Here is a 25104-nt window from a genome sequence, read left to right as displayed (position 1 = left end):
ATGTTAACATCCATACTGGTCATTTGTATGAAAAGTTTTTTTAATTATTTTATGACGAAAACACTACAAATTAAATTTAGTATTATATAGATGTACCAAATTTGAGATTTGTTGTGCTACTGATGTTGGTTAGTGTTCGTGTCTGGTGTATACCCGAGTATACTTGTTCATTTAAATGGGGTTAGCTATCATAGGAAAAGTGAGAAATGTTTCCTTGGAAAACAAAGGACAGGAGTGGCCGTTTTGAATTCAACTCATTATTGCAGTAAAACTGGTACAGAGTAACAGATTACAAAGCTCATGGCACAGTCACTGAAAAAGAGAAATGAGGTGTGTATGTACAACAAGGAGGGAAAAGAAAAAAAAAAAGTTAACATTGTGGCTAATAGAAACATTAGGGGTAACATAAAAATGAAGATACTGTAATTCGGGAGATGAATTGATTATACAACAAAGAGAAAATACGAAATGAAGCATCGCAAAAATAACATTACGTAAAAAATACATTTAGCACTTACACTGACAGATTCAATCCTAGTGTTTTACCTAGGTCCGATTCAAAGCAGCTTTTCCTTTTGACAAAAAGCTCAATTTTAATGGCAAACACTAAAAACAAATGACTGAAACTGCCTTGCACATGATCTGATATCTTTTTGGGGAAATAGCTGATAAGATTGTTTGCTGACGACCTGCTTTTTTATATTAGTGACACTCCAATCTTTTACAAAATGTTCATATATTAATCTTGAATCAGGTGCTGAGGGTGTTTCATTTAATCAACATCTACAACCCATCTTGAAGAGATATTAATGCACAGGAGTCAGAGCCGGCCCGAAGCCACCAGGTAGAACTAAAATGAATTATTTTGGTACGTACCTCAGTTAAGTTTTTGTCATAATTTATGTAATCAAACATAAAATCATTAATTTTGTTATACCACCCTAGAACAATTTCTGAAAAAGGTTATAGGTTTAAGTTATAACCAACTTTTATTTGTTATATATTTATGATTATCAAAATGAATTTTGCATAACAAACTCAGGTATTTTTGAGTTATGATAACCTGTGTTTTTATGAATTTGCATTTGCACTTTCCCTAAGAATAGCATTTTACAGAACAGTTTTTTTTTTTTACCAGTTTTACCTGCTTGTTTTGCTCTTTGAAAATCAAAATATATTCCTTAGATGGCAAATAAAAGGACCCACTCCGGCTCTGACACCAGTGATTCTTGGTGCAAGCAAAGACAATAATTTGACTTACACACTTCAGATGGTCAACCAATACCACAAACAGTACTGAGCACCACTGACTGAAACTAAATGTTGGCACCTGTCTACTGTAACCGGACGAATACAACCTCACTAAAAATCAAAACAAGTTCATCATCGTCGCCTCTCACTGGCAAGTCCTCACCCCACAGAAACCCCACAGAAAATGTTTTATGACTATTTACAAATTTCTCTGCAAAAAATACATTTAAAAATGGCAATGTCATGAGGCATGGAGAATTAAACAAATATCATGTCTTTTATGATTTCTGATTCCTCCCACAAACCCTCAAAAAATGTTCTCCACAGATATAAACATAATGTCGAAAAACAATAATAAAAAAAAATGATTCTGAACCTTTGACCTCACTACATTTTCAATGTGACACATTTTTTCAACACACACTGAATTTTACTTTTTCATATTTTAACAAAAAAACCGATACAACATATTTCTAAAACACAAAATAACAACAGTCTACATGTAAAAATATAACTTTTACATACACAATTTCAAAATAATGGTAAAGTTTGCCATTTTGTTGCATACAATTTACAAACGTCTGTGTGTTGTTGCCTTGGATAGATAGCAGTGAATGGAGCTGATGGAACTCCGGTCCCATTTTTGTCCTGCGCAGGGTGCCGTACTAGTCAGAGGGTGTTGTCATAGCAACATCGGAGAACACAACAAAGTCAGTTGAAAATTTATAACACTGAGGGGCCTCGCCAACTTCTGCCAGTTCAGTCTTTGAGAAAATAATTCCTCCCCAAGCAAACACTCCTCTGCAACAGAAAATAAAAAAATAACAGAAAAGGGCACCCTCCTTATATATCGTATATATTTTTTTTGTACATTTATATATAGATTGATTTATTCAAATAGATTCTTTTCCAGTTTCCGTGCCTTCCTGTTGATTGGGTACGATTTTAACCGCGTCAAAATGACCAACGACAGAGAACAATGCTGTCGGATTGCGAATTGTGTTGTTTTTTTGCTTTTGTTTTTGTTTTGTTTTTTTACATTTTCTATAATAGACATGTAAACCAGAACAGACAAAGAAAAAGTAATAAGAGAAAAGATTCTTCTTAAAAAAGAGAGAGAGAGAGAGAGAAAAAAAAGAAAATCTGTTTTACAACATACGACCACACACTTTGTACTGAAGACTACATTGGCTTACGGACAAGCCGATCAAATATTGATAAAAAGCTGATAAGCTATAATACAAGAAGAGACGCGTTGTTCACCATGGAAACAGGGCTGGGGGTTGTAACAGGAAGGGTTGGGGGTTATGGAGAACTTGGGGGTGGGGTTGGGGGGTTTGGGATGGGGGTTCGTCTTGCTAAATCAAGCGTCTGTCTCATTGGCTCGAAGCCAGAACACGTTGTCTACTTACATATAAGCGTACAGTACATTAAATACAGTTTAGTTTTTTATCCAAAAAATACTTTTTTTTCCTTTTTAGCTTTTTTTAAATTCCCAGGTCTGGTAAAAAACCTGACTGCATAGAACCTAACGACTAAGAACAGGTTTCCCTAAGCTTGCATCCTATTAAAAGACCAGGTAAATGTCCTCCTCTGGCAACTCGAATGATATGAACTCTAAAAAGGCACATTGGTAGAAGTGTGAATGTTCAAATTGCATCTGTGGGACCGCTTAGGTGGGGCACGAGGCTGGGGAGAGGGGCTAGGGCTCTGGTTTAGGGCTCGTAAGGCTAGGGTCAGCAGAGAAGACAGAACTGGGACTGGGTATTAAACATAGGCCTGGGTTGTGGAAGATTCAAACTGGGGCAAGGGTGAAAGGGGAGTTTCAGATTGACACCAGAAAACAATAGACGTCCTTGCAGATATTCAAATTACCTTCGCCTGCTGCCGGAGAGTAAACCTTGATGCATACCGACGCAATAAACATTACATTTATTTTCCTGACCTATCCGGACCTGATTCATTAATTCCAGTTCTCACATGGTCACGATCATGACATGCCAGTCCTGCCTTTGTCCTGATCCTATTACTTTCTTTCCCAATCCGGTATCACTCCCAAGTCAATGTTCTTCTGAACTTCTACCCAAGAAACCTGGGTAGGTCTGAGTACAAGAGTTCTTAAGTGATACACTGTATTAGTGGTTGGGCTTGTGGATTGGACCTTCCCCAGACGTAGTAGAGTACTGATCTGGTTTCATTTGATTCAAATATGCAGAATTTTAACAAATGTTTTGAATTTACATGTATATTGAGCAAACCAAGGTTATCAGAATGTCTGGACCCTACGTCGGGCATGCCAGACTCATGCTGAATGATTTGAGTCTTTAGTCTCTACAATGAAGGATTGCAAGGCCAATGAAATTTGCTAATGGTCCCAAAAACAGACATCTCAACTACAATGAACTTGTCTATTATTTTACAAGACAGCCCGTGTCAATCAGAAAGTCCCCCAAGGTTGTTACTCAGGGCAGGGCAGTCTGAGGTTGAGGGGTTATGATCGGCCAGATACTAAACCAGGAAATGAGGGAACCTAATGAAACCAACTTAGGAATGCTTTGACTACTGCTGCTTGGCCCCCAGAAGAAAAGTATACACCCCTTCACCATGATGATTGTTCCCTTGCTTCATCATTTAGACCTCTAGATTTTTTCCTCCTCTCCCTCTTATCTCTAGCTCCTCAGGATGTTGGCCCACTTAAATAATTACTCTTCCATGACTCCCAAAACGTCTTCAGGCCTTCGGGACATCCGGACCACTCGATTCAAGTAGAGCGATCGTGATTCAGGGAATGTGCTAAACGTGGAATAGAATTCACTTCAGTGCTCAGTCCTGCCCCTTCTTCTCTCTCATCCAGCGACCCATTTGTATCATCTGTCCATCGTCTCAACCAGCTGCCCAGCAGTGCTCCGATTTCAGCAAAGGCCTGGACACCATTTCAAACTCTGCCTGCTCTACCTAGTGCCCATGTTGACGAATATCTGACAAAAGACTCTGGCGCGGGATGTTTGCTGGAGCTCGTTTTTGCATTTGCACTACAAACCCGCGATAACAATCTCAAATGAAGATGACAAGAAACCTTCCTGCTGCATTTAGAAGTACACTTTTCATTACTGCATGATTCTTCATTTGTGTTTTTTCTTCTGTAATTCCTCTACCTTCAATAATTTAAACACCCCAGTCCCTCTGGAATCACTCGCTGATTGATTGATAAACTGATTCAATGATTGATTCTTTAGGTACTCTCTTCCTCCCAGTAGATACACACGGGCCATTTGGGTACAACTGTCCAGGATTTTGAATTTGTGATCACACTAAAAAGTTAGCAGTTCGTACAATTTTGCCAAAACACTAATAAAGATACATAAACATGTTCAGATTTCTTTTTTTTTTACACTGACAATCTACTGTAAATGTTTGCAGGTTAAGAGGGAATGCATTAGAAGGGGAAGAACGAGTTGCCCCTGTTTTTCCTGTTTAGCCCCGTTTCTTTCTAGGCATATATGATCGTCAAAAAGCGTTTGCGAACTTAATTTGTTGTTCAAATGACTCAGCATATCAAGCACCTAATATCTTCTAGGTTTTAATTTATACTTCAATCTGTGAGAATGCATGGTTTGTAAGGGGATGTATGAGTGGGCAGCTTGCTTCCGTGATACTTCTTGGAATTTTCCTGTTCTTTTGTTTTGTTTGCTTTGCTTCTCCGTGTGTATCTATCTGACTGGTTTGCATCCAAGAGGAGATCAGGCACAGCTTCATCCACAGTGTGGCGTTAGATTGCCATTCAGTCAGAGACGCGCTGAAGCTGCATTCAACAACAGCTGCACAATGTTGCTTTAAAAAAAACAAACTCTTTAAACACTTGATATGTTTTGCTCCGTTCTGAACAACCCTCCCCAACCCGTACCCTCCTCACTGCCCGCGTCCAGTTGCACTTTTTTAACAAGTTTGTTGTCATTTTTTTTTTCCATTTCTCATATATATATATATACTATATATAGAACCCTTTTGTTCTTTAAAACTGGGAATGCTGATAAAACAAGTAGTACAAGAAGAAGAATTTCTTGGATGATGTGATTCCAAAGACGTTTGTCCATTTGCTGTCACTTTGTGTCAAAAGCTCCCACTTTGTAGCAGCCATGTTACAGCGGCCGTTTAACGTCTCCACAAAGTAGCATCCAGTTCACTTCGGCTGGAGATGCAAAGTGACGAAAGCGACTAATGTGACTCTGCAGTTTGTGTTCTCGACAGAAGAAGAGAGACGAAGGTGAAGAGGAGGATCAGAGACAGACGAGAGGAGAGAAGGAGGCTGATCTGATTGGTCAGGCCGAAGATCCAGAGAATCTGATTGGTCAGGCTGAAGCAACAACGGGGTTGATCGATTGCCGGGTTGTCCTGGAAACGCTGTCAGAGGAAGTGGTCACTCATCATCTTGATGAACTCTGGCACCTTGGACCTGGTGAGACAAAGAGAAAAAATATAGGAAGGGGGGATGAGGAGGGACATGGACACACAAATACATAGAAAAAACTAGAAGTGCACTAGGAGAACGCAGACCTCAACAAAGGCAGGTTTCATGTACGTCGCTGACCCCCCCTCGCCACCAAAATCGAATGGATTGTTCATTGTGCCACACCCACCCCTCCAAAAAATGTCATTCAAATCCATCGCGGACTTTTGGAGTTATCCTCCAAACGGACAAACCAACAAACCAGCAAACCAAAAAACAAACCAACCGCGGTGCAAAACATAACCTCCTTCCTAGGGCTTCGGCCTTGGTGGAGGTGATGAGTTTACTTTAACGTTAACTCATTGCGGCCCCTAGTGGTAGACCAGGTTTTTGTTGATTAAAAAGCGCAATCGCTTTCTGCTGCCTCAAGATAGCAATGCGCCAACAATGCGCCTGACCACAACTAATTGTAAGACCAACACGCCAATGGGCGCACAGATGGGCGCAAGTCCATTTGCTACTTACACAACGTGGGCGTGGGCATGAAAATGACAACTGCGCAGTCTGAAAATAGCAATGACAGTTGCGCTGTGCTGTATGCCGCTTTGCGCCGGGTGTAAGATAGGGCCCTAACTGACTTCACCAACGACCACATCATTTCAATGAGCAGCCATTGAAATTAACAGCATGATGGTAAGGCATCGATCTGGGTTGGTTAACTGAAGCTGCTGTCGTGCGTTGCAATTGGCTCAATTTCGGCGAGAGCAGACCAGATTTTACTGCGCATGTGTTGTACCCCAAAGATATGACGCGTTGATGACACGTGATCGAGCCTCTTTCAATAGGCCTCGGGTTAGCATAGGTCGTCAGGCAGCGAGTCTCGCAAGAGCTTTTGCAACTTGGGGGTTACCTTCTAGACACGACCAACAAGGATGCCTAGTTGCATCACAGGCACTACTAATGAACCTGTAACATTTTGATGCTTTTGGTCCTTTTTCTTGCACTTAAAGTTGACAGAGTCTTTAATGTGCTTGGTGACTTTCATGACCTGAAACCTGTATAAACGAAAAGCCAAGGAATGGCTTTTCGTTTATAATGGTGGCGTGGTGCATTTCTTTCACTGTAAAGCTTTTGCAGATAAGAAACTCTGTGTGGTTTTGTCTCAGGTCCCTCCTGCTCCTTATCAAGGACCTTTGGTACCTCAAGACTACAGAACATCAAGAAATGAGCTCAGTTATGCAGTTAACCTGCTCCACGACTCAACATGCAAACACAAATACAATTTGAGTGTTTTAAGAGAAAACAAAGAACAAAGAACAGCGACGAACACACACAGTCACACAATAAAATCACACTTACTGCCAATCTGTTGTTAAAATGTACCCAGACCAGACAGAAACTCAAGTTATGGCCTCTGTTTTTAGCCAGCTGAAATATCGTCAGCTCTGCCAGACATTAGCTGTCAGTAACTGAACGAAATTCATTCAAGTACTGGAAGAAATTTGACCTAAATGGCATCTGGTCTACATGTTGTCTGTGTAAGTTTGAACCTTTTGTTCTTGCGTTAGAGTGACAGCAGAAATTATCCAACTGATATCCAACAGTTGCTCAGTGGTGCATGAAGGCAAAATGACTAGACTGCTGAGTGATAAAGTACCCGGATCATCTGGCAATCTTCCGCATCCAATGTAAGTCTATGGGAAAAAGTATTTTTGGGCCCAATGGCATCATGTGACGGACACAGAAGTTGTAATACCGCTGTTTAGCCACTACGAAAATTTGCATCAATGCCCGGGAGGCTTGTTCTTATCATGGCTGCCACTTAGATACTTATGGGTCATTTCACTCCGTTAGGAACCTTCCTAAGCAAAAGAGACTTTTCGACCAGTCATATTTTTGTTACCTTTACTATATTTCTATTCGGCAGGAAAAAAATGGTTAAAAAGTACACAGACGCCACATTAAGCCATATCACACAACTTGTCCATATTTCGAGGTCACTTTTGACCCTGAAAGCAGGAATGTTGTATTCCAATGTTTGGTTAGCCATATTTTAAATTTCATGGCATGATTTATCAAATGATTGCTCCGAGTTTCTGGACTGGTCTCTGAATTCTGATTTCCTTTGGTTTAAGCTAAAGGTACAACAGCAGATTAGTTTATAAGTGAAACCTTCTGACCATTCATGGGGGAGGAGATGTTGCTTGAGTTTTACATTTGTCCCAAGGGGTTCGACCCGTCGCCCATGGCGGCGGCGGCGTGGTGCGCGGCGGCCAACGAGAGGGGAGCCCCGTCCGATGACGCGGTGACCTTCTCCTCCTCGCGACGCTTCAGACAGGCTGCCTTGGGGTTCAGGTTTCGCTCTGGACAGAAAGATAGAGAGAGAAAGGGGAGGAATTGTTGTTATTTCTGCTGTTTTTCTGTCTGTAAAATGTCCTGACTGACTGTGTTTTTCAGTGAGGTATTTCTTTGTGCTGGGTCACTATTTGTGCAGTGAGACTGAAGCCAAGAAGCCAAAAACTTCAGACAGGTTGAACACAATCAACAGGTGCCACTACTGCCCTCTCCTGGAGCTCTTGGAGCACTACATATGCTGGAAATATATATTTAACCTCTTGAACCCTGATTTCCACCTTAAATTCCCCCCAAAGCAAATTTTGAATATTACCAGTTTTATCCTTTAAGTTCCCAATAATACTGCAGCTAAAATTGCTTATTGCATACAAAATAGAACAGTAGAATTTAAACAAGAGTATACAGCTGGACCATGTAATTTTCAGTCTGTGAATTTGTGGCTAATTTGTAATAATAATAATAATAATGATAATAATAATAATAATAAGTGTAGTTGCATTAAATAAATAAATAAACAAATGAGGATAAAAGCAAACCAATGTGGTGCAGTTGCTGAGGTCAAAGGTCATATATGAAACTGACCTCGGACTTGTTGCTCCAGACTGAGGATGACGGCGACGGCCTGGTGCAGTATCAGTAACTTGGTCTGAGGTTTGTCGCTCTTCAGGTGCAGCTGCACCATCCTGCCCAGCTCCTTGAACGCCTCGTTGATGTCGCGGACGCGCAGACGTTCCCGTGCGTTGTTCGCCATCCTCCGTTCCCTCTCCCTCTCCATCTTCTGCTCCGGAGACAGGTCCTCGTCGTCGTTGTTGCTACGGTGACCAAGTAAGGGGAAGAGGAGGCAAGGGATGAGGGTAGGAGGAAGAGGAGGAAGGGGAGGATTTGAAGAAGAAAGCTCAGTTTAAATTTCCTTCACAAGATGATAATAAGTGACAAATTAACAGCCAACAGGGCTTGGTCACTTCATCAAAGTCCAAAGGCTGGTTCCAAAAACACTCAGAGCTTAAAGTCCTTCCTTGTGTCCTTTCAAAACTACAAAACACTGGTTATCTTTTCTTTTCCTTATAAGACCAATTTACCACAGCTGATTATTAATTTGTGGTTACTGCCCATTGCTGGAAGAAACAGTTATATAATTCAATTAAGCAAAAGTAGCGACATCACAATGTGAAAATACTCCATTAGAAGTAAAAGCCCTGCCTAATGATCAAGGGATTTTTCATGTTTACACTACCTGCCCTATCCCATGAAAATGCCGAATGAAAAAAATTAGAACAAAAAGAGCCAATTTAACATCTTGACTTTCAGTTACTGTTTCTGTCTCCGGAAGAGTTTTGTTTATCAATGTCATTGTGAACAAGGAAGGTCTTGGAGCATGTATGTAGGCGTTTTGGGGACAACGCGTGTCCCAGCCCAGCTGAGGGGTTTGATGGAAGCGAACGCCTGAGAGGTGGCCGGGGTAACTTAGATCTTAACCTCTCAATTGATTTAAGGTCCTTGCTGTCCAGGTCCTCCTTCTTGTCATCCCGGGACTTTGAGTCCAGGAGGTTCTCGTCCCCCTCATCCTCTGATTTGATCTCCGAACTGACGGATGAGGCGCTCTGGCCCTGAAGGCCTCCGGACAGGGCTGCAGGAAAATAGGGAGAGGAGGGGTTAGAAGGTGCACATAGATAAATACAATATATGACCACTTGTTACTTGATTGCCGATGTAGTGAATGTCCTCAAAAAGTAGTCCGAATGACTGACTCTCAGTAGCAAAGGCACAGGCAGCATGGCTTTATAGCAACATAAAACCTCTTAAGTTGTGCTCAGACTTGTGGAGAAGCAAGTTTACTCCAGGTGGTGAGAAATCCAGACATGTTCATGAAACTGTTTCAATTTGATGAACACGATGAAAGCATTGGTCATTGTTTCAAACACTTCAAAATAGCGTATGTTTACTTTTCCGCTGACAAGCCACCTCTTGCAGTGATTACTGTGCTCCCTAAGGCCGGAGATATACTTGCTTTTTAACCGCGCGTTTGCGTCGTGCTAATTTCGGACTACGTACACAACTGACGCTCCAAATGGACGGAAGGCAGCGTTTTTAGACTGTTTTAAGATGGTCTAGAGAAGAGGTCAGGGTGGAAAGGGTTAAAAAGTGTTGAATATTGTGAACGTTGGAATATCTTACTAAACTCACACTTCTATATTCCGAACCCCACAACCCGCCGGCGGGTTTGACAGGCATGTTTACTTTGAAAAATCACCAAAAATACACCTTTCATCATAGCCAGAAACTGTAAAAACTGAACTTAACATCGCATTTTCAAGTTTCCAACTGTCCTTGAACAAATGTGATGAAAGCTTCTATCAGAAAAAACAAACAAATCTGTGCTTAAAATAGTGATATTTCATCAAAATCACTTTATTCTGCATGTCTCATTTAAAATTTCTCCAAAAATAAACTGTTTACATGAACCAGATCCAGCAAAAAACTTTGAATTATGTCCTGAAACTGCTTGGGGTTCAGAGGATTATAAAGGCGCAGTAACAGAAATACAAACAAAAATCAATGATTAGATGATATGTGCACATTATGATGTGTTCAAGCCATATCTTATAAACCGTTATTACTGTATGAGCATCCGGGTAGTTGCAATTCCAAGTCGCACATATTAATAATTTCTGACAATAGCATCTCACACTTTGCATAAGAACCACATACAGTAAGTGTCAATAATACGGTGCAAAGCTTCCATCACTGTCAGCTACATTTAATATTACCACTAAAACAATTCAGTTCATCAAAAAGGAGCTACACACTGTTTCTGTATCTGTGTCACAAATACGAATAAAATTAATCAATATAACTGCATAATTATTTGGATAAAACGGCTAATTTAAGCAAGTAATGGTTAAAAATGAAGTATATGCAAGGGTTTCCCGCTCTTCCCATTCAACTCCTGACGTAGTGCGAACGTGGCATTCTCAAGTCGACCTCCGAGATGGCGGCACGGGAGAGCCGTGATGCAGACGTGAAGCGCCTGTGCCCTCTATCTGCCTCTCTCTCCTCAGCTGAACACAGCGGTCTTTATTTGACGTCTGTATGGATCCGTCACTGGGACGCTGCCAACTTCTCAGTCAACACAAAACACTCTGCTCTGTTCCCATACACACACACACACACACACACACACACACACACACAACACATACACACACGACCAACACTCGGCCATTTTGAATCTCCGTCTGCCTGACTGGAGGCATTTTGTGTGCAGCTTTGAGTGACGGTCTGTGTTTGGTTTGTGTGTGCGTCCCTTTCCCGACAATTGCTGTGTGTTTGTGCATAAATAGCATCATTTAACAAGGCTTTAAACTGTGAGAAGTGACTCTGAATGTGTGATTGAAGCCAGACAGACACAAACGGACACTGTAGGAGACTTATTGAGGGGAACATTTTTAAAGTCTGACTCTTAGTCTGAGTCCTAATTTCTCTGATCTAATGTGGTTTCTTGTCAACACCACGTGTTTTCAGCTGTGTTTCTCAGTTTTATGTGCACTAATGTTAATAATAAATATGTTTCAGTCCTAATCGGTGCAGCTTTTCCAGTTTCTAAACTTCTTCCACATTACCTCCTGGCTTCCTCCGTAGCCGTGTCCCAGTGCCAGACTACATACTGACTCCAGGCAGATTCTAATTCTGAAGCGTGTTCACTCCGGAAAAGTGACACAAATGAAGTAAACCCAAAGATGTAAGAATGCAGACTAAATCGGCTTGTTTCGCATTTGCTGTTGATGACCTACTGACCCACAATGCATTGCACAAAGGAAATGGAAAAGCTGCTCAAATCTGCAAACCACTAACCATGACCATGCACAATGTCCATGAAAACCAATTTTCTGCCAAATTTAGAAAAATTTTGCTGTACATGTGCTATATTTCTATATCCTATTCACCTATAACACACTCTACATAGTAGAGCATCGCATGCTTCAGTTCACCAATCAGAATTAAGCAACATTTTAATCAGAATCTGATGATAGTCGGTGGGTTGTTTGGTCACTGCCAATCGAATCTGATCAAACAACATCCAGACAATCCTGCTGAGGCAGATTAGCTGAGTTTTTGACTGTTAAGCTCTATATATATATATTACCCAAGGATCCGCTTTTAACTCTGTTTCTTATGCATCCACGAATATTCAATCTTATGAAAGAATACTAAATATTTGAAGCCAAGTTTCCAGGGGCTTTGAAATATTTTGTGCATGGTTGTGGAACAGAATGGCTGAAAAAAATGATCATACATAAGATAAAAATAGAATAAAATCACCTGACCTGCTCGAGACCGATAAATACTGTATATATTAGGGCTGTCAAAGTTAATGCAATTATAACGCGTTAACGCAAATTCATTTTAACGGCACTAATTTCTTTAACATATTAATACAACTTGCGATTCTTAGGTTGTAGAGCGCTCAGTTTTAAAGCATCAAAGCATCATATGAAACTAGAAAACCTAAGGGATCCATTGGTACCAACTATGTCATAGCTAGCTTGTTGCAAAGGAGGCTAAATAACACTCCAAACGTGCACTAAATTTTGGCGAGGAAAAACTGGCATGGCTTGATAAAACTTGTTTGAAAGATGGAGAAAGCAAGTTTAACACACACACACATATATATATAAACATTATATATATATATATATATATATATATATATATATATATATATATATAAATGTTATATAAATATAAATATAATATACTATGAATATAATATAAATCTTCACTGTTCATAATTATTTTGAAATTGAGAGAGAGAGAGGAGGAAACCACAGCCCTGCTACTGAGTTTGAAGTGTTTGCTGCCAAAACCATTTTAATACTCTCTATTTACAGCCTCTACACACCCTCAACTCTCTGTGTGTGTGTGTGTGTGTGTGTGTGTGTGTGTGTGTGTGTGTGTGTGTGTGTTTCTCTCTCTCTCACCTCATTACACACTTGGCTCTGGCTGCTGCTCGCTGAACTTTGCTGCCAGCAGACTCATTTTCAGCCTTTAAAAAACGAGCTCAGGGCTAATTTGCTCCGCAGCGCGCTCATATACACTTCTCCTCCTCCATATTCATGTCACACATATATATTTATTTACCCTCCTCGTTAAGTTTTTCTTTTACCGCTCGGGCGGTGACGTCCAGGCTTTGCCAGCTGAGATCTGACTCCACGTGTGCACCTGTAAGCGTCTACTTGCTGATCCTCGACCTCAGATAGTTTCCCCAACCTCATCTTCCTTTTAATAGCTTCGTTTTTTTTGTTTTCCTCTGCATCTTGTTTTTCATCTCTAACTCTTTTCCTTCACTTCATGTCCTTCTTTTACATTTGCTTTTTCTTTTTCATCTCCTTCATTATCACCTTTACTAATCATCTTGCCCCCTTCTCTTTTTGATCTTCTTGAGATCATCTTCCTCTTTCTCATCTTTACAGTATGTCTTTCCTCTCTCTCTTCATTTCCCTTCATGTCATGTTTCTTCACCTTCATCGTCTTCTTTTCCTTTTTCGTCCTGTTTTCACAACCTTTTTAATTTCTTATTTCTCTTAATCTTCATCCACTTCTGCTTTTTTATCCCTTTGATGTTCCTCTTTATCTCTTCTTTTGCTCCCTCGATATTAATTTTTTTCTTTTATTATTAGTATTGTTATTCTCTTATTACTATTATTATTATTATTTTTATTTTTATAATAATAATTATTATTATTATTATTATTATTATTTCTATTATTATTTTTTATCATATGGGGTTGGAATATTAATTTGGTATGTTTGTATGTGTGCACAAGTGCATGATGGGATACCAGTGGGATGCCTGTGCCTTAATGGGAACACACAGATGAACAGAAACAGCAGATGCTGTTACAGTTTGTCCATCAGCAACTCTGGTCATCAGTCACTAACTAACTATAAATGATGGACACATGGACGCAGGTATGTTTTTCTTGTAATCTGTATATGTTTGAATTGAAACGACTGAAGCATAAAATGTCCATACAAAGAAGAAACTAACGCGATCAGAAGGAGAACATTCCTTGCAGAATATTCATCCTGATTTAATGGGATGCTCGGTGTAACTAGTATGTAACTGGTGTTCGAAAGGGTCTTACCGCGGTACGGGTCGGGCTGGTTGAGGTCCGGCGAGGTGGCCGACTGAGCTGGCAGCTGAGGCCCCGGCCCCTGACCCGCCATCGAGTGTCCGCCACGCAAACCGCCCACGCTGCTGCCGTCTTCTCTGTGAGAGCCCACCTGGAAGACAGAGTGAAGAAGATGGTGAGGGATTTCTGTTTGCGCTCTGCAGTTGATACAAGCACACAAACACTGACTCAATTCTAACTTCTAAAGTCCAGATGTGGTCTGAGTCTGTTTTGGGTCTGGAATGACGTTTGTTTAAATCACAGTTCATAAAAAATGCCATTTTGACAACTTCGTCATTTTACTTTTGCTGTTACAGGTTCTTTCCTCTAACAGCTGGGCACTGTCGTTTTTAGCAAACATTACTCCAACAGGACGAAACAGTGCATTTGTGGGGGACTATTTTCAGCGGCGGATTAATCCACATTTGGTGCTCTAGTGAGTATTTGGGGCAGCAGGACGGTGTATGTGGGATTGACTCATGTCTCTGTGTGTCTGTTCATGGAAATGAAGGAACATGTCACCCAAATGTCCCAATGCTAACAGTCCTGCACTGAGGTTGACCAGATGGTTTTATGTTGTTGTCTGTCATTTATGCTCCTGTAGGGAGCTACTGTACACGTTCAACGTCCAACTCTTTTAAATTTCTTTTCCAGTGATTTAACCGTTTCGTTTCTTTTTTCTGCGTTGGCATTGTGCAAATAATTATAAAACAAAAGGTTCAGACTGTGGCCAAATTTTGACCTGACTTATGTGGTACCCTCAAGTTCATTATTATTCGTCATATGCACAACAAATAGAGCAAGCAGTCCTTGGCAATGAAAATGTGGGGTCTTCAAGAATAAGCGTTATCGCGTTAACTTTGACAACTCTAATAAATATAATTCCTAAAACTTGACTTATGTACTACCCTCAGCAGTGGCCAGTTGTTCTATTAATTATTTCATAATTACTTAAAATGCTTTGTATTTTTTCCAGATCATATTGTTGCTTATTGCACTTAGAGTGTTATGTGACTAGATCCCCTGATTATATTTTGTGTATAATAATGTAACACCAGAAGAGAGGGAGAAAAATATCACTTTTCAACAATACAAAAATGGTCATAAAAATCAACACAGGAAAATAGATCCAACACTGGACTAGTCTATATCAAATGATTTCTTTCTCCTCCAGATGTTGTAGTTCTGTATTTGGCCTGTTGAGGGCATCCTCTGCCTTTCTACGACGCTGATGTCCATCTGTCTCACACACACACACACACACACACACACACACACACACACACACACACACACACCATCCGATGTTTTTTTTCGTCCATTTTTCCAGTACAGTACAACTCAGGTGTGCTCTGCTCCTCCAGACTGCCTGTTCTTGTGTGTGTGTGTGTGTGTGTCTCAGTCCAGGTTCATATCTGCATGTCTGACATGTATATTTACACTTTTTTTTTTTTTACTGGAACTCGAGTGTGTCTTCTTGTTTTTCATGTGTGTTATCAGGGAAATACCGTAGGGGTGCATGTGTGTGTGTGTGTGTGTGTGTGTTTGTGTGCTTGGCTGAATCCTATCCATCTGTCTGCCGCACGCACACACGTACACACACATACAAACATGTACACACGACAGCACAACAACTGACAATTATCTTAATGCCCATATGTTTAATTGTGGGATTTCTAATTCCCAGAGCACCGAGCAGCTTCCAGCAGGGACTCACTGTTTTGGCACGAGATGGGCTCTCTTCATGTGTGTGTGTGTGTGTGTGTGTGTGTGTGATGCCAGCTTTCCCGTGGTGTCCTGCGGTTCAGAATGGCCTCTCTCTCTCTCTCTCTCTCTCTCTATCTCACAAACCCTCCTTTCTCTGAGCTTTTTACTTTGAAGACATCAGCAGGACGGTGGCTGGATATGAATCGTGACAGATCTGTATAAGGTGCTACATGAATGCTGTGAAATGGCAGCGTGTGGACACAGTGTGGAGGCTCCTTAATAGGGTGATAATCGGACTAAATTGCCATTTCATTTCAATTCATCATTCAGCACATCATGCTCATACTAGCTGTTTGGGAAGGGGGGCAGGGGGTATTTTTGCCCCGGACCAATTAGCAGCGAGTTACAAATCCATTTAGCCATTTTTGGTTGAAACAGAATCTGTGGTGGTGGTTGCACTTAACTCACTGTTTGTCATATTAATCGAATAAATACGTCCGTTTAAGAGTTCAAATTTCTGTAAATCATCTAACGACACCTGCACTGGCTCTGGCACAGTAAAATAACGTCAGCAGAACCAGAGTGGTGCCTACATTACCCACGATACAACTTGACTGCCTATAGTTTGGTCAGAAAATCGGGTGTGTTATGCTAGTAGCAGCTGATGTAGCCTTTATCCTGCAGCAGAGATGAGGAGCAGTCTAAAGAGGTCTGGTAAGATCACTTCTTTCTAACTCCACACGCACACATTTTTTTTTTTATTTTCATTATAGGGCTGTCAATCGATTAAAATATTTAATCGCAAATTAATCGCACATTTTATATCTGTTCATAATGTACCTTAAAAGGAGATTTGTCAAGTATTTAATACTCTTATCAACATGTGAGTGGACAAATATGTTGCTTTATGCAAATGTATGTATATATTTATTATTGGAAATCAATTAACAACACAAAACATGACAAATATTGTCCAGAAACCCTCACAGGTACTGCATTTTGCATAAAAAAATATGCTTAAATCATAACAAATCATTTCAAACCCAACAGGCAACAACAGCTGTCAGTGTGTCAGTGTGCTGACTTGACTATGACTTGCCCCAAACTGCATGTGATTATCATAAAGTGGGCATGTCTGTAAAGGGGAGACTTGTGGGTACAAACTGAACCCATTTTCATTCACATATTTTGAGGTCAGAGGTCAAGGGACCCCTTTGAAAATGGCGATGGCAGTTTTTCCTCGCCAAAATTTTGCATAAATTCGTAGCATTATTTAACACCTATTGTGTTCATTTTTGAAGCAGATTATAACAGATCATGTATAGATTTTTTTTTTTTAAATACATACACTATTATGTTATGACTTTTTAGATGTACTGTATGATAACCATAGTGTAAATAAAGTTGTTTAGAAAATCAAATCCCTCTGTCTGTGTGGTAATCCAGCTGGCTGACAGCGAGGTCTTGCCCACCACATGCCAAACTCCCCTCTCGCTCCATGCAAATATCACAAAATGTCGCTTGTCTGCATGCATGTGTGTGTGTGTCTCTGTGTGTGTGCGTGTTTCAAACTGAGCGTCTATCCCTCCATACGTCTGTTTGCTCCCTTATTTATTATTTGCCTCTCGTCTTTTCTTTCCGTTCTCTGCCTTTCATCACCGCCTGGATTCCCAAATGTAAAATGGCAGCAGCGAGGGAGACAGAGAGGGTGGCGTACATTTTTAATGGAGGGCTTTTATATTTTAACGAGCCTTCCTTTCTCTCTTCCCTGATTTAGTTCAATGAGGAGGGAAGACGGGGAGACAGACGGAAGAGAAAAATATAAATAAATTACACATAAACTGATCTGCCGCTGGTGTAGCTCAGACAGTCACCATAAACCACAGCCACGCCCACCGTCCCTCAGGTTAAAGACATCTGATTGGATGACAGATAAACCTAATCGTGCAGCCAATAACAATATGGAAGCAACAGCGAGTCAAAGTTGTTGATTTTGTCAGCCACAACTTCAAGCCGCGGTAAAAGCTAGTAAGTAGATCTTGAGTTAAGATCATCTTGTCAAAGCGTTTGTTATGATTTGTTCTGATTTTTGTCAGAGTTGCATTCAAGGACACCCGGGCATCTGTGATTTAACCGACTGCTGGAAAGCATCACAATCATGCGATGTTGCGTCTGAACATCAAACCCAAACAAATAAGACGCACATATGTTTGCTGTGAAAAGTATGAAGTTTGTTTGTTTGTTTGATTTAAAAAAAAAAAAAAAACAGCAGCCAATTCTGAAAAAACAGATGTCGGAGTGTCCTTGAATGCACCAACAGGGAGAGTTTTACATACAGTCACTGCTAACAGCTGTATTATCACAACACCCTAACAAAAGTAAAAAAAAAAAAAATACTCTCCGCTTTGGTGCGTTTAAGGACCCTCTAAAGTCTGACAGTTGGTTGCTGAACACTTGCCCAAAGTCATGATTCGCTTCACAACATCCTGTGAGCTGCTTAATGTCAGACATGCCAGCCTGGTCTCCTGAAAATGACGTTCCCATACAACAAAATTGTATTGTAAATTACGTAGCTTAATAGCGTAACAAACAGAGTCATTTTAAGCCAAAACATGATTTTTTTGTTTTTTTTCACTAAACTTAACTAAGTCATTTTGTTGCATTTTTTGTTTTGTTTTGTTTTGTTTCAATTTACAGCATTAACTTTGTGTTTAAAAGTGTTTAAAACTGCGACCGTAATCTGGGAGAAAATACGTTTCCCTCAAAACGTAATTGAGAATGCAGTTTAGTTGTATGAGAACGTAATTTTGTAGGAGACGGCAACCCGTCCTCAAGCAAGGACGTAGTATTATTAGCATGAGAGCCCACTAAGGGTGGGCAGGATTGGTGGTGGATGGGTCAAACAAACACAAGACTTTCAACCAGGAGACCGCTGTTTGTGTCCCGTGTGAAACTAAAAGCAATGTTGACTTATTTGTCACGTGACTCGACTCTATAGTCAGTCCCGTGAGTCACGTGAGTCGCTAGTCAGTGAAGTTAACGTCAACCACGACCATTTCCTAACCCTAACTAAGGGGTTGTGTTGCCTAAACCTAACTTCCTGTGAAAATTAAAGATAGTATAGATAATGTAGACATTTTGGTTGGTAACTGAGAAAGTACTGATTTGATGCCTAGCCCTATTACAAAATAAATAAAGCATGACAGGGAATAAAAATATTCATATATTTTGTTTTAATGTTCACTGAAAACTTTATTTATCACCATTGCCTACTTTTCCCATTCTTTTATATGCTATTTTCACTTTTTTTCTCTGCTTGGGCGACACAGACAAATATAAATGTCATTCCAATAAAGCAGATTGAAATAAAAAAAAGAAAAGCAAGAGATAGAGGAGGAGGTGCTGAGTAGCTGTCATCTGCAATGCTGTTGATCAGTGGGAAGTGTGTTCATCTAAAATGTGTGTGTGTGTGTGTGTGTGTGTGTGTGCTGATTACACAGGAAGAAGGGAATTTCTGGGTCAAGAGATCTCTCTCTAACACACACACAGAGAGACAGATTTGTCATGCAGTTGTAAACAGTAGGGACAAGTCGGTCTCTGCTGCTGCAGTAACACGCCCGAGAGAAGAAGAAACTGTCAATTTACTAACTCCGTAAATTGTAATATTTCAGCCCGTATTAGACGGATTTCTGCAATTTCCTTTTGTCGTTTTCAATTATTGTCGCGGTCTGAAAAAAACACACCGGAGGAGGAGGAGACGAAAGGAGGAAATGTAATAATGAAGCGGTAAAGGTTCAACACCAGGGGAGAGGGAATGTGATCAGGATATTTCCTGGAAATATGACCATTAGATCTTGATTGGGGGAGTCAATCGATTAGAATATTTAATCGCAATTAATGCTCAATCGCTGTTCAAAATGTACCTCAAAAGGAAATTTGGCAAGTATTTAATACTATTATCAACATGGGAGTGGGCAAATATGCTGCTTTGTGCAAATGTATGTATAACTCAAGCCTAACAGGCAACAACAGCTGTCAGTGTGTCAGTGTGCTGACTTGACTATGACTTGCCCCAAAACTGCATTTGATTATCATAAAGTGGGCATGTCTGTAAAGGGGAGACTCGTGGGTACCCATAGAACCCATTTTCATTCACATATCTTGAGGTCAGAGGTCAAGGGACCCCTTTGAAAATGGCCATGGCAGTTTTTCCTCACCAAAATACTAATAGGAAATACAAACACAATGATTACACTTCTCAGCTTAGTTTTATTTTGTGAATGCAATGCATTTCTGTAGATGTGATATAATGTGCATAGCTATTTGAACTGTAAACAAACTAGACTGGACACACACACACATGGTGGAACATTCTTCAAACTGAACAGTCTCTCCTCTGTGAAAACTGAACACTTGACAGAAAACACCTGCTGTAGCGACGTCAACACACACACGCGTGCACGCGTGCACGCGCACACACACACACACACACACACACACTGAGCCCAGTGTTGAGAACTTCCATGAGAGGAAAAAAGTACAGCAACATTTTCCAGTGGCGTGATATGTATGTATTTTTTTCCCTAATTTTCCGTGTAACGAACGCAGTGAAGGACGACAGACTCCTCCGTCGAGTAAAATGTCAATAAACAAAGAAAAATGAAACAGAGGAAAAGGGATGGAAGAGGGAAGAGGGAGAAGGCTGCACTATGTCATTGGGAAAAATGTCATTATGGGGTTAGCAATTTCTGAGCAAAATGCATCTGGATGAGCTGCTAATACTGAATGAAAAATATACGGAAATTGTCATTGTGTGGCCTTTGTGCTTTGATGCATGTGAGAAATTTTAAATATGATAGTAAAGTAGTAAGTAAGTGTCAACCCATCATAAAATCATGTATTTATATTTATGTCATATTAAAGTACAAAATAATATTTTAACTTTAGATTTATGATTACTGTTAAGGTTAAAGCACATTTTTATTTATATCTTTCTGCATATTTTATTATTATTATTATTATTATTATTATTATTTATTTATTTATTTGTTTTTATTTACATTTTAAAATTAATTACCTACCTACGTTTTTCTTTTTTTGGGGTTGTCACATTTATATATTTATATATATATATTTATAGTGTTAAATAATCTTTAATAGTTGAGTGTGAAGGACAAAGGAAATAGTACTTTTCAGAAAAAAAACAACTTAACTCATGGTCCACTTACTAGCCTTTTGCGGAGCTTTCAACTGCACTTATCTGCAGGCAAAACTATATCTGCTGATGAAGAATGTAAGATACCATTACAGTAAGTGGACCTTACTAGATATTTTTTTAAAATATAAATGTACATACCAAATATATTTTAGATCTTTGTATTCTTCAATTATTTGAAGTTATACTGTTAGTTCTTTTTTTGTCTTGTTCATTTTAACTATAATTTATACATTCATATTATAAAATATCAATATAAGGTGTATTCATTTATTGATTTGTTTTTGTCACAGTTGGTCCTCCATACTAACAGAAACATATAGCATTTTCGTCGCTCAACCTGAGACTCAAAACCATGTTGTATTAAGCAATTATCAAGGCCGTTAAGGTTTATACATCTCATCATCTACATGAACGCGAGGCTGCACACGAACGTCCAATGATCATAACCTCTTTTCCTCATAAATATTCATATCACACAGCTTTTGAGTACAAACAATGAAGGCGGACTGCACTGAAACAACATTACCATACTATAGCGCCGTATATTAACATATACAGTACTATAATTCATCCTTTCAGGAACATATAAGTTGAGGAGAAACACAACAGCCCACGTTTATCAAATGAACGGTAGCTATATATGAAGATTTCTCTCTGATAGAAACGAATGCTTTTCTGAAGACACTGTTGTTTTTATCTTGATATTTGTGGTTGTTTACTTTACAATGATCACCAGCTGAAGGTCAGAGTTTACACATATTTTAGTTTAGTATTACATCACTGAATAAATTAGCAGCATAATACTGCTAACTAGAAAAAAACATGAATAATTAGACTGAATTTACCACACTATATGTTGTATAACAACGAATTGCAAATAGCCATTCCAAAACCATGGGTGTTGATCTGCTGCAAATAAATAATAACAAAAACTTGTTGTTGTCAATCGATTAAAATATTTATTGGCGATTAATCGCAAATTAATCACACATTTTTTATATTTTTAAAAAAGTTTGGAGCGTTATTTAACCTCCTTCGTGAGCTAGTATGACATGGTTGGTTATAGAACAATTTTAGAATGATGTCATAAGAGATAGTTTATTATTATCATTGCACTGAAGGTAAATGGGCGATAGTGGATTTCCATCAGCTTATAGGAGTACATTTAGTGACTGAGAAAAGAGAGGAGATTTAGAGAGGAGAGGAGTATTAAAAGGCATTAGTGTGTTTTACAGCAAAGTGATGCAGATTATGATCCATTTTACTTAATGTAAAACTGCTTAATGGAGAGAGAGAGAGACATTTCTCCCCTTTAACCTGCCCCCTTCCTTTCAGAGTCTCCCTCCAAACCCATCTCTCCACTGTATTATCACATCACAACCGCATAACAAAACAAAAAGTGTTGCTTATCCAGGGCCGGCTCTAGCCCTTTTGGTGCCCTAGGCCATGTTCAGATTTGGAGCCCCCCTTTCCGCCACTTCCATAGGCGGCGTTCATTCCTCCAGAACCCTAACCCCGTAAACTGCAACTTGGTTTTAAGAGTTTTCTTTTCATAAATAACTGTACTTATTGTAATATAAATAAACAATTAGTCCCTGATATTGTTGGCTTAAAAGTGTTTAGTCAGTATCACTACAATGAGAGTTACAGTGTATTTCTTTCTTTCTTTCTTTATTCGTTAATGTGTTACCTCAATGCACAAAATAAGAAAGGGCGCCCGCCGGCATCTTTTTAAAACAAATTATATTTTATATTTTATATTTTAATTTTATTTTTTTTAGAGGACGACCAGCGGCCCCCAGAGGGTGGAGCCCGAGGCGACCGCCTATATGGCCTATGCATTAAGCCAGCCCTGTGCTGAATCTTCTTGATCTCATCTGAGTGTCATGATTTGGGCATTAATAAAAAATATAAACTTAATTGGAAAAAAATTACAATGTCCGATCATATGTGTGTATATACTTATAGATTGATGCCTTTATGTATTTGAGTGTCAGTATGATACATTCATGTCTATGTATGCATCTATCACCCTCTCTCTCTCTCTCTCTCTCTCCCGCATCAGTCTACCACCTGTTTTCCCAGAGTAATGACCTCAGCCTGCAGGCGTCTCTGCCTAACACTGCCAAACTACATACAGCTGTGTGTGTGTGTGTGTGTGTGTGTGTATGTGAATGAAAGAGACAGAGGGAGAGAGAGAGAGAGAGAGAGAGAGAGAGAGAGAGAGAGAGAGAGAGAGAGAGAGAGAATAACTACAGACAGAAGATGAAAACAAAAGTGACAGAAAATATATAATAAAGTATGTAATAAATGTGTGTCAATAAGACAGAAATGAGCGTGGGCATAAAAACATCAGAGGAAAGAGAGGAAAGAGAGAGAGAGAGAGAGGGGGGAGTAAATGAAAAAAAAAATACAGTAAAGAAACAAGAGGTGAGAACATAAGGAGGTACAGGAAAGTTACAGAAAAAGAGACGAAGGAGAAGAAGTAAAGAAGGATTAGAAAGGGAAGACAGGAAAGTGAAGAAAAATAAAAATGAGACAGAGTACTGAAAGAGGAAATAAGTTGTGGGATGATGATGAGAAAGAAAACTGAAAAGAGTGACTGGGAGAGGGACAGAAAACTAGAAGGAGAGAGAGAGAGAGAGAGAGAAAGTGAATGAATGCACGAGAAAAACAGAAAAAGTCTCAGTGCAAACACAATGGCTTCATTTTAGACATTACATCACTCGTTCCTCTCCCTTCATTTTCCACTCATTTCGTTTTTTTTCTTCAGTATTTCTATTGAGTCTCTTTCTTTTCTTTCAAACTTCCTGTTTACACTGTACACTCACACATGCATATACTTTGTGTGAAGTACATAGTAGATGCTCCACTCACTAGACCTGGGAACCAAACCTCAATACTTTCACCCGGTTTGACGGTTATCATACTGAAAACTGTAAAGAATAGTGGGGAGATGTTGTTTACCTGTTCTTCCTTAACCATAGTCTATTTGCCATAATCACTAACTATACTGTAATTGGCATGTTCATATCATAGAAAGCAAAAATTTGACAATGGACACAAAAAAACATTGTTAAATCAACATAATTCAGGGTTTGCAGAATCGTCTCATATTGTTTTTGTCTGGCGATAGGGTTGACGCAGAATTTGCGTCAATCGCGCAAGTTGAAATAATTCAATTAGATCAAGAAATTCTCTTGTTGTCACTGACATCCTGACGTTGTTGAATCAGAAATGGAGGAAACAAATATTGTAGCTGTCTGGGGTCACCCAGAGCTACAATAGTACATCATATCTGTACAGAGACCGGACCAAACTCAACAATGTTGCTGACGTATTTATGCCTAGATGACTTGATGTTGAGTGTTGATGGAGCAGCTACAATGTCAGCATAGCCTGGCACTGATCAATCCAAACTCCATTCAGAAAACAAGCTTTTTAAAAGTTGTTTGCTTGTCGTCTTGTGGACAGACCTGACAAAACATGAATTCAGACTTTTAACAAATCAACATTATAATGTAGTTATTTCAGCATCATTTTGATCTGTTTATTGCGATTAAATCAAAATTCGCAATGCGTTCTAAAGGCCCCTACACACCAACGCGACAGTTGGCCGTTGGATAGTTTGGGGCTGCCGGTGAGTGTCTGTGCCCCTAGTTTTTTCTGTGTGTCCCGTACCGTCGGCTCTAGTCTGCCCGTGTTTGAGGTTTTTTTGGCCGATTCAGCATGTTGAATCGGCGGCGGAGCCCATCGGTGAGAGTAATCAATCTGATTGGCCGTTCTCATTTTTCATCTTCATCTCTTCTGATTCAAATACACGGATATTTTCACAACGACATGGCCATCTGGAATGAAGCTAAATGGTGAGTGAGAGTGGTGTGAAAATGGTCAGCAGACACCGCTTTGTTTCATGTACGTATCATAACAACGGCTTGTATATCCGCTGTCCT

At 39.7% G+C, this 25104-nt stretch overlaps 1 protein-coding gene and 1 long non-coding RNA gene across 5 annotated transcripts in view; one reads left to right on the top strand and one right to left on the bottom strand.

The window, feature by feature from the left end:
• Positions 1-241: 241 nt before the first annotated feature.
• The window catches only part of LOC119478654 (transcription factor 4-like), a 227091-nt gene continuing 202228 nt past the window's right edge, over positions 242-25104 (bottom strand). For 3 of the 4 annotated variants that reach the window (XM_037753537.1, XM_037753538.1, XM_037753539.1), the window contains 5 exons: positions 14200-14338; positions 9530-9680; positions 8636-8865; positions 7914-8061; positions 242-5704 (listed from right to left, as the gene is read on the bottom strand). In XM_037753537.1, coding sequence (XP_037609465.1) covers positions 5656-5704; positions 7914-8061; positions 8636-8865; positions 9530-9680; positions 14200-14338 — 717 coding nt within the window. In that variant the 3' untranslated portion in view covers positions 242-5655. Of the gene's footprint in view, positions 5705-7909; positions 8062-8635; positions 8866-9529; positions 9681-14199; positions 14339-25104 lie in introns of those variants that run through there. The other variant, XM_037753540.1, reaches the window with a different exon arrangement.
• LOC119478655 overlaps positions 18775-25104 on the top strand; it is a 21245-nt gene continuing 14915 nt past the window's right edge. Inside the window, exon 1 of the long non-coding RNA XR_005204473.1 lies at positions 18775-18871. This is a non-coding gene — a long non-coding RNA (uncharacterized LOC119478655). The remainder of the gene's footprint in view (positions 18872-25104) is intronic.

The sequence above is a fragment of the Sebastes umbrosus genome, chromosome 19 (assembly GCF_015220745.1).
Source record: "Sebastes umbrosus isolate fSebUmb1 chromosome 19, fSebUmb1.pri, whole genome shotgun sequence".
NCBI lineage: Eukaryota > Metazoa > Chordata > Actinopteri > Perciformes > Sebastidae > Sebastes > Sebastes umbrosus.
This window is presented reverse-complemented; position numbering and strand designations above follow the sequence as displayed.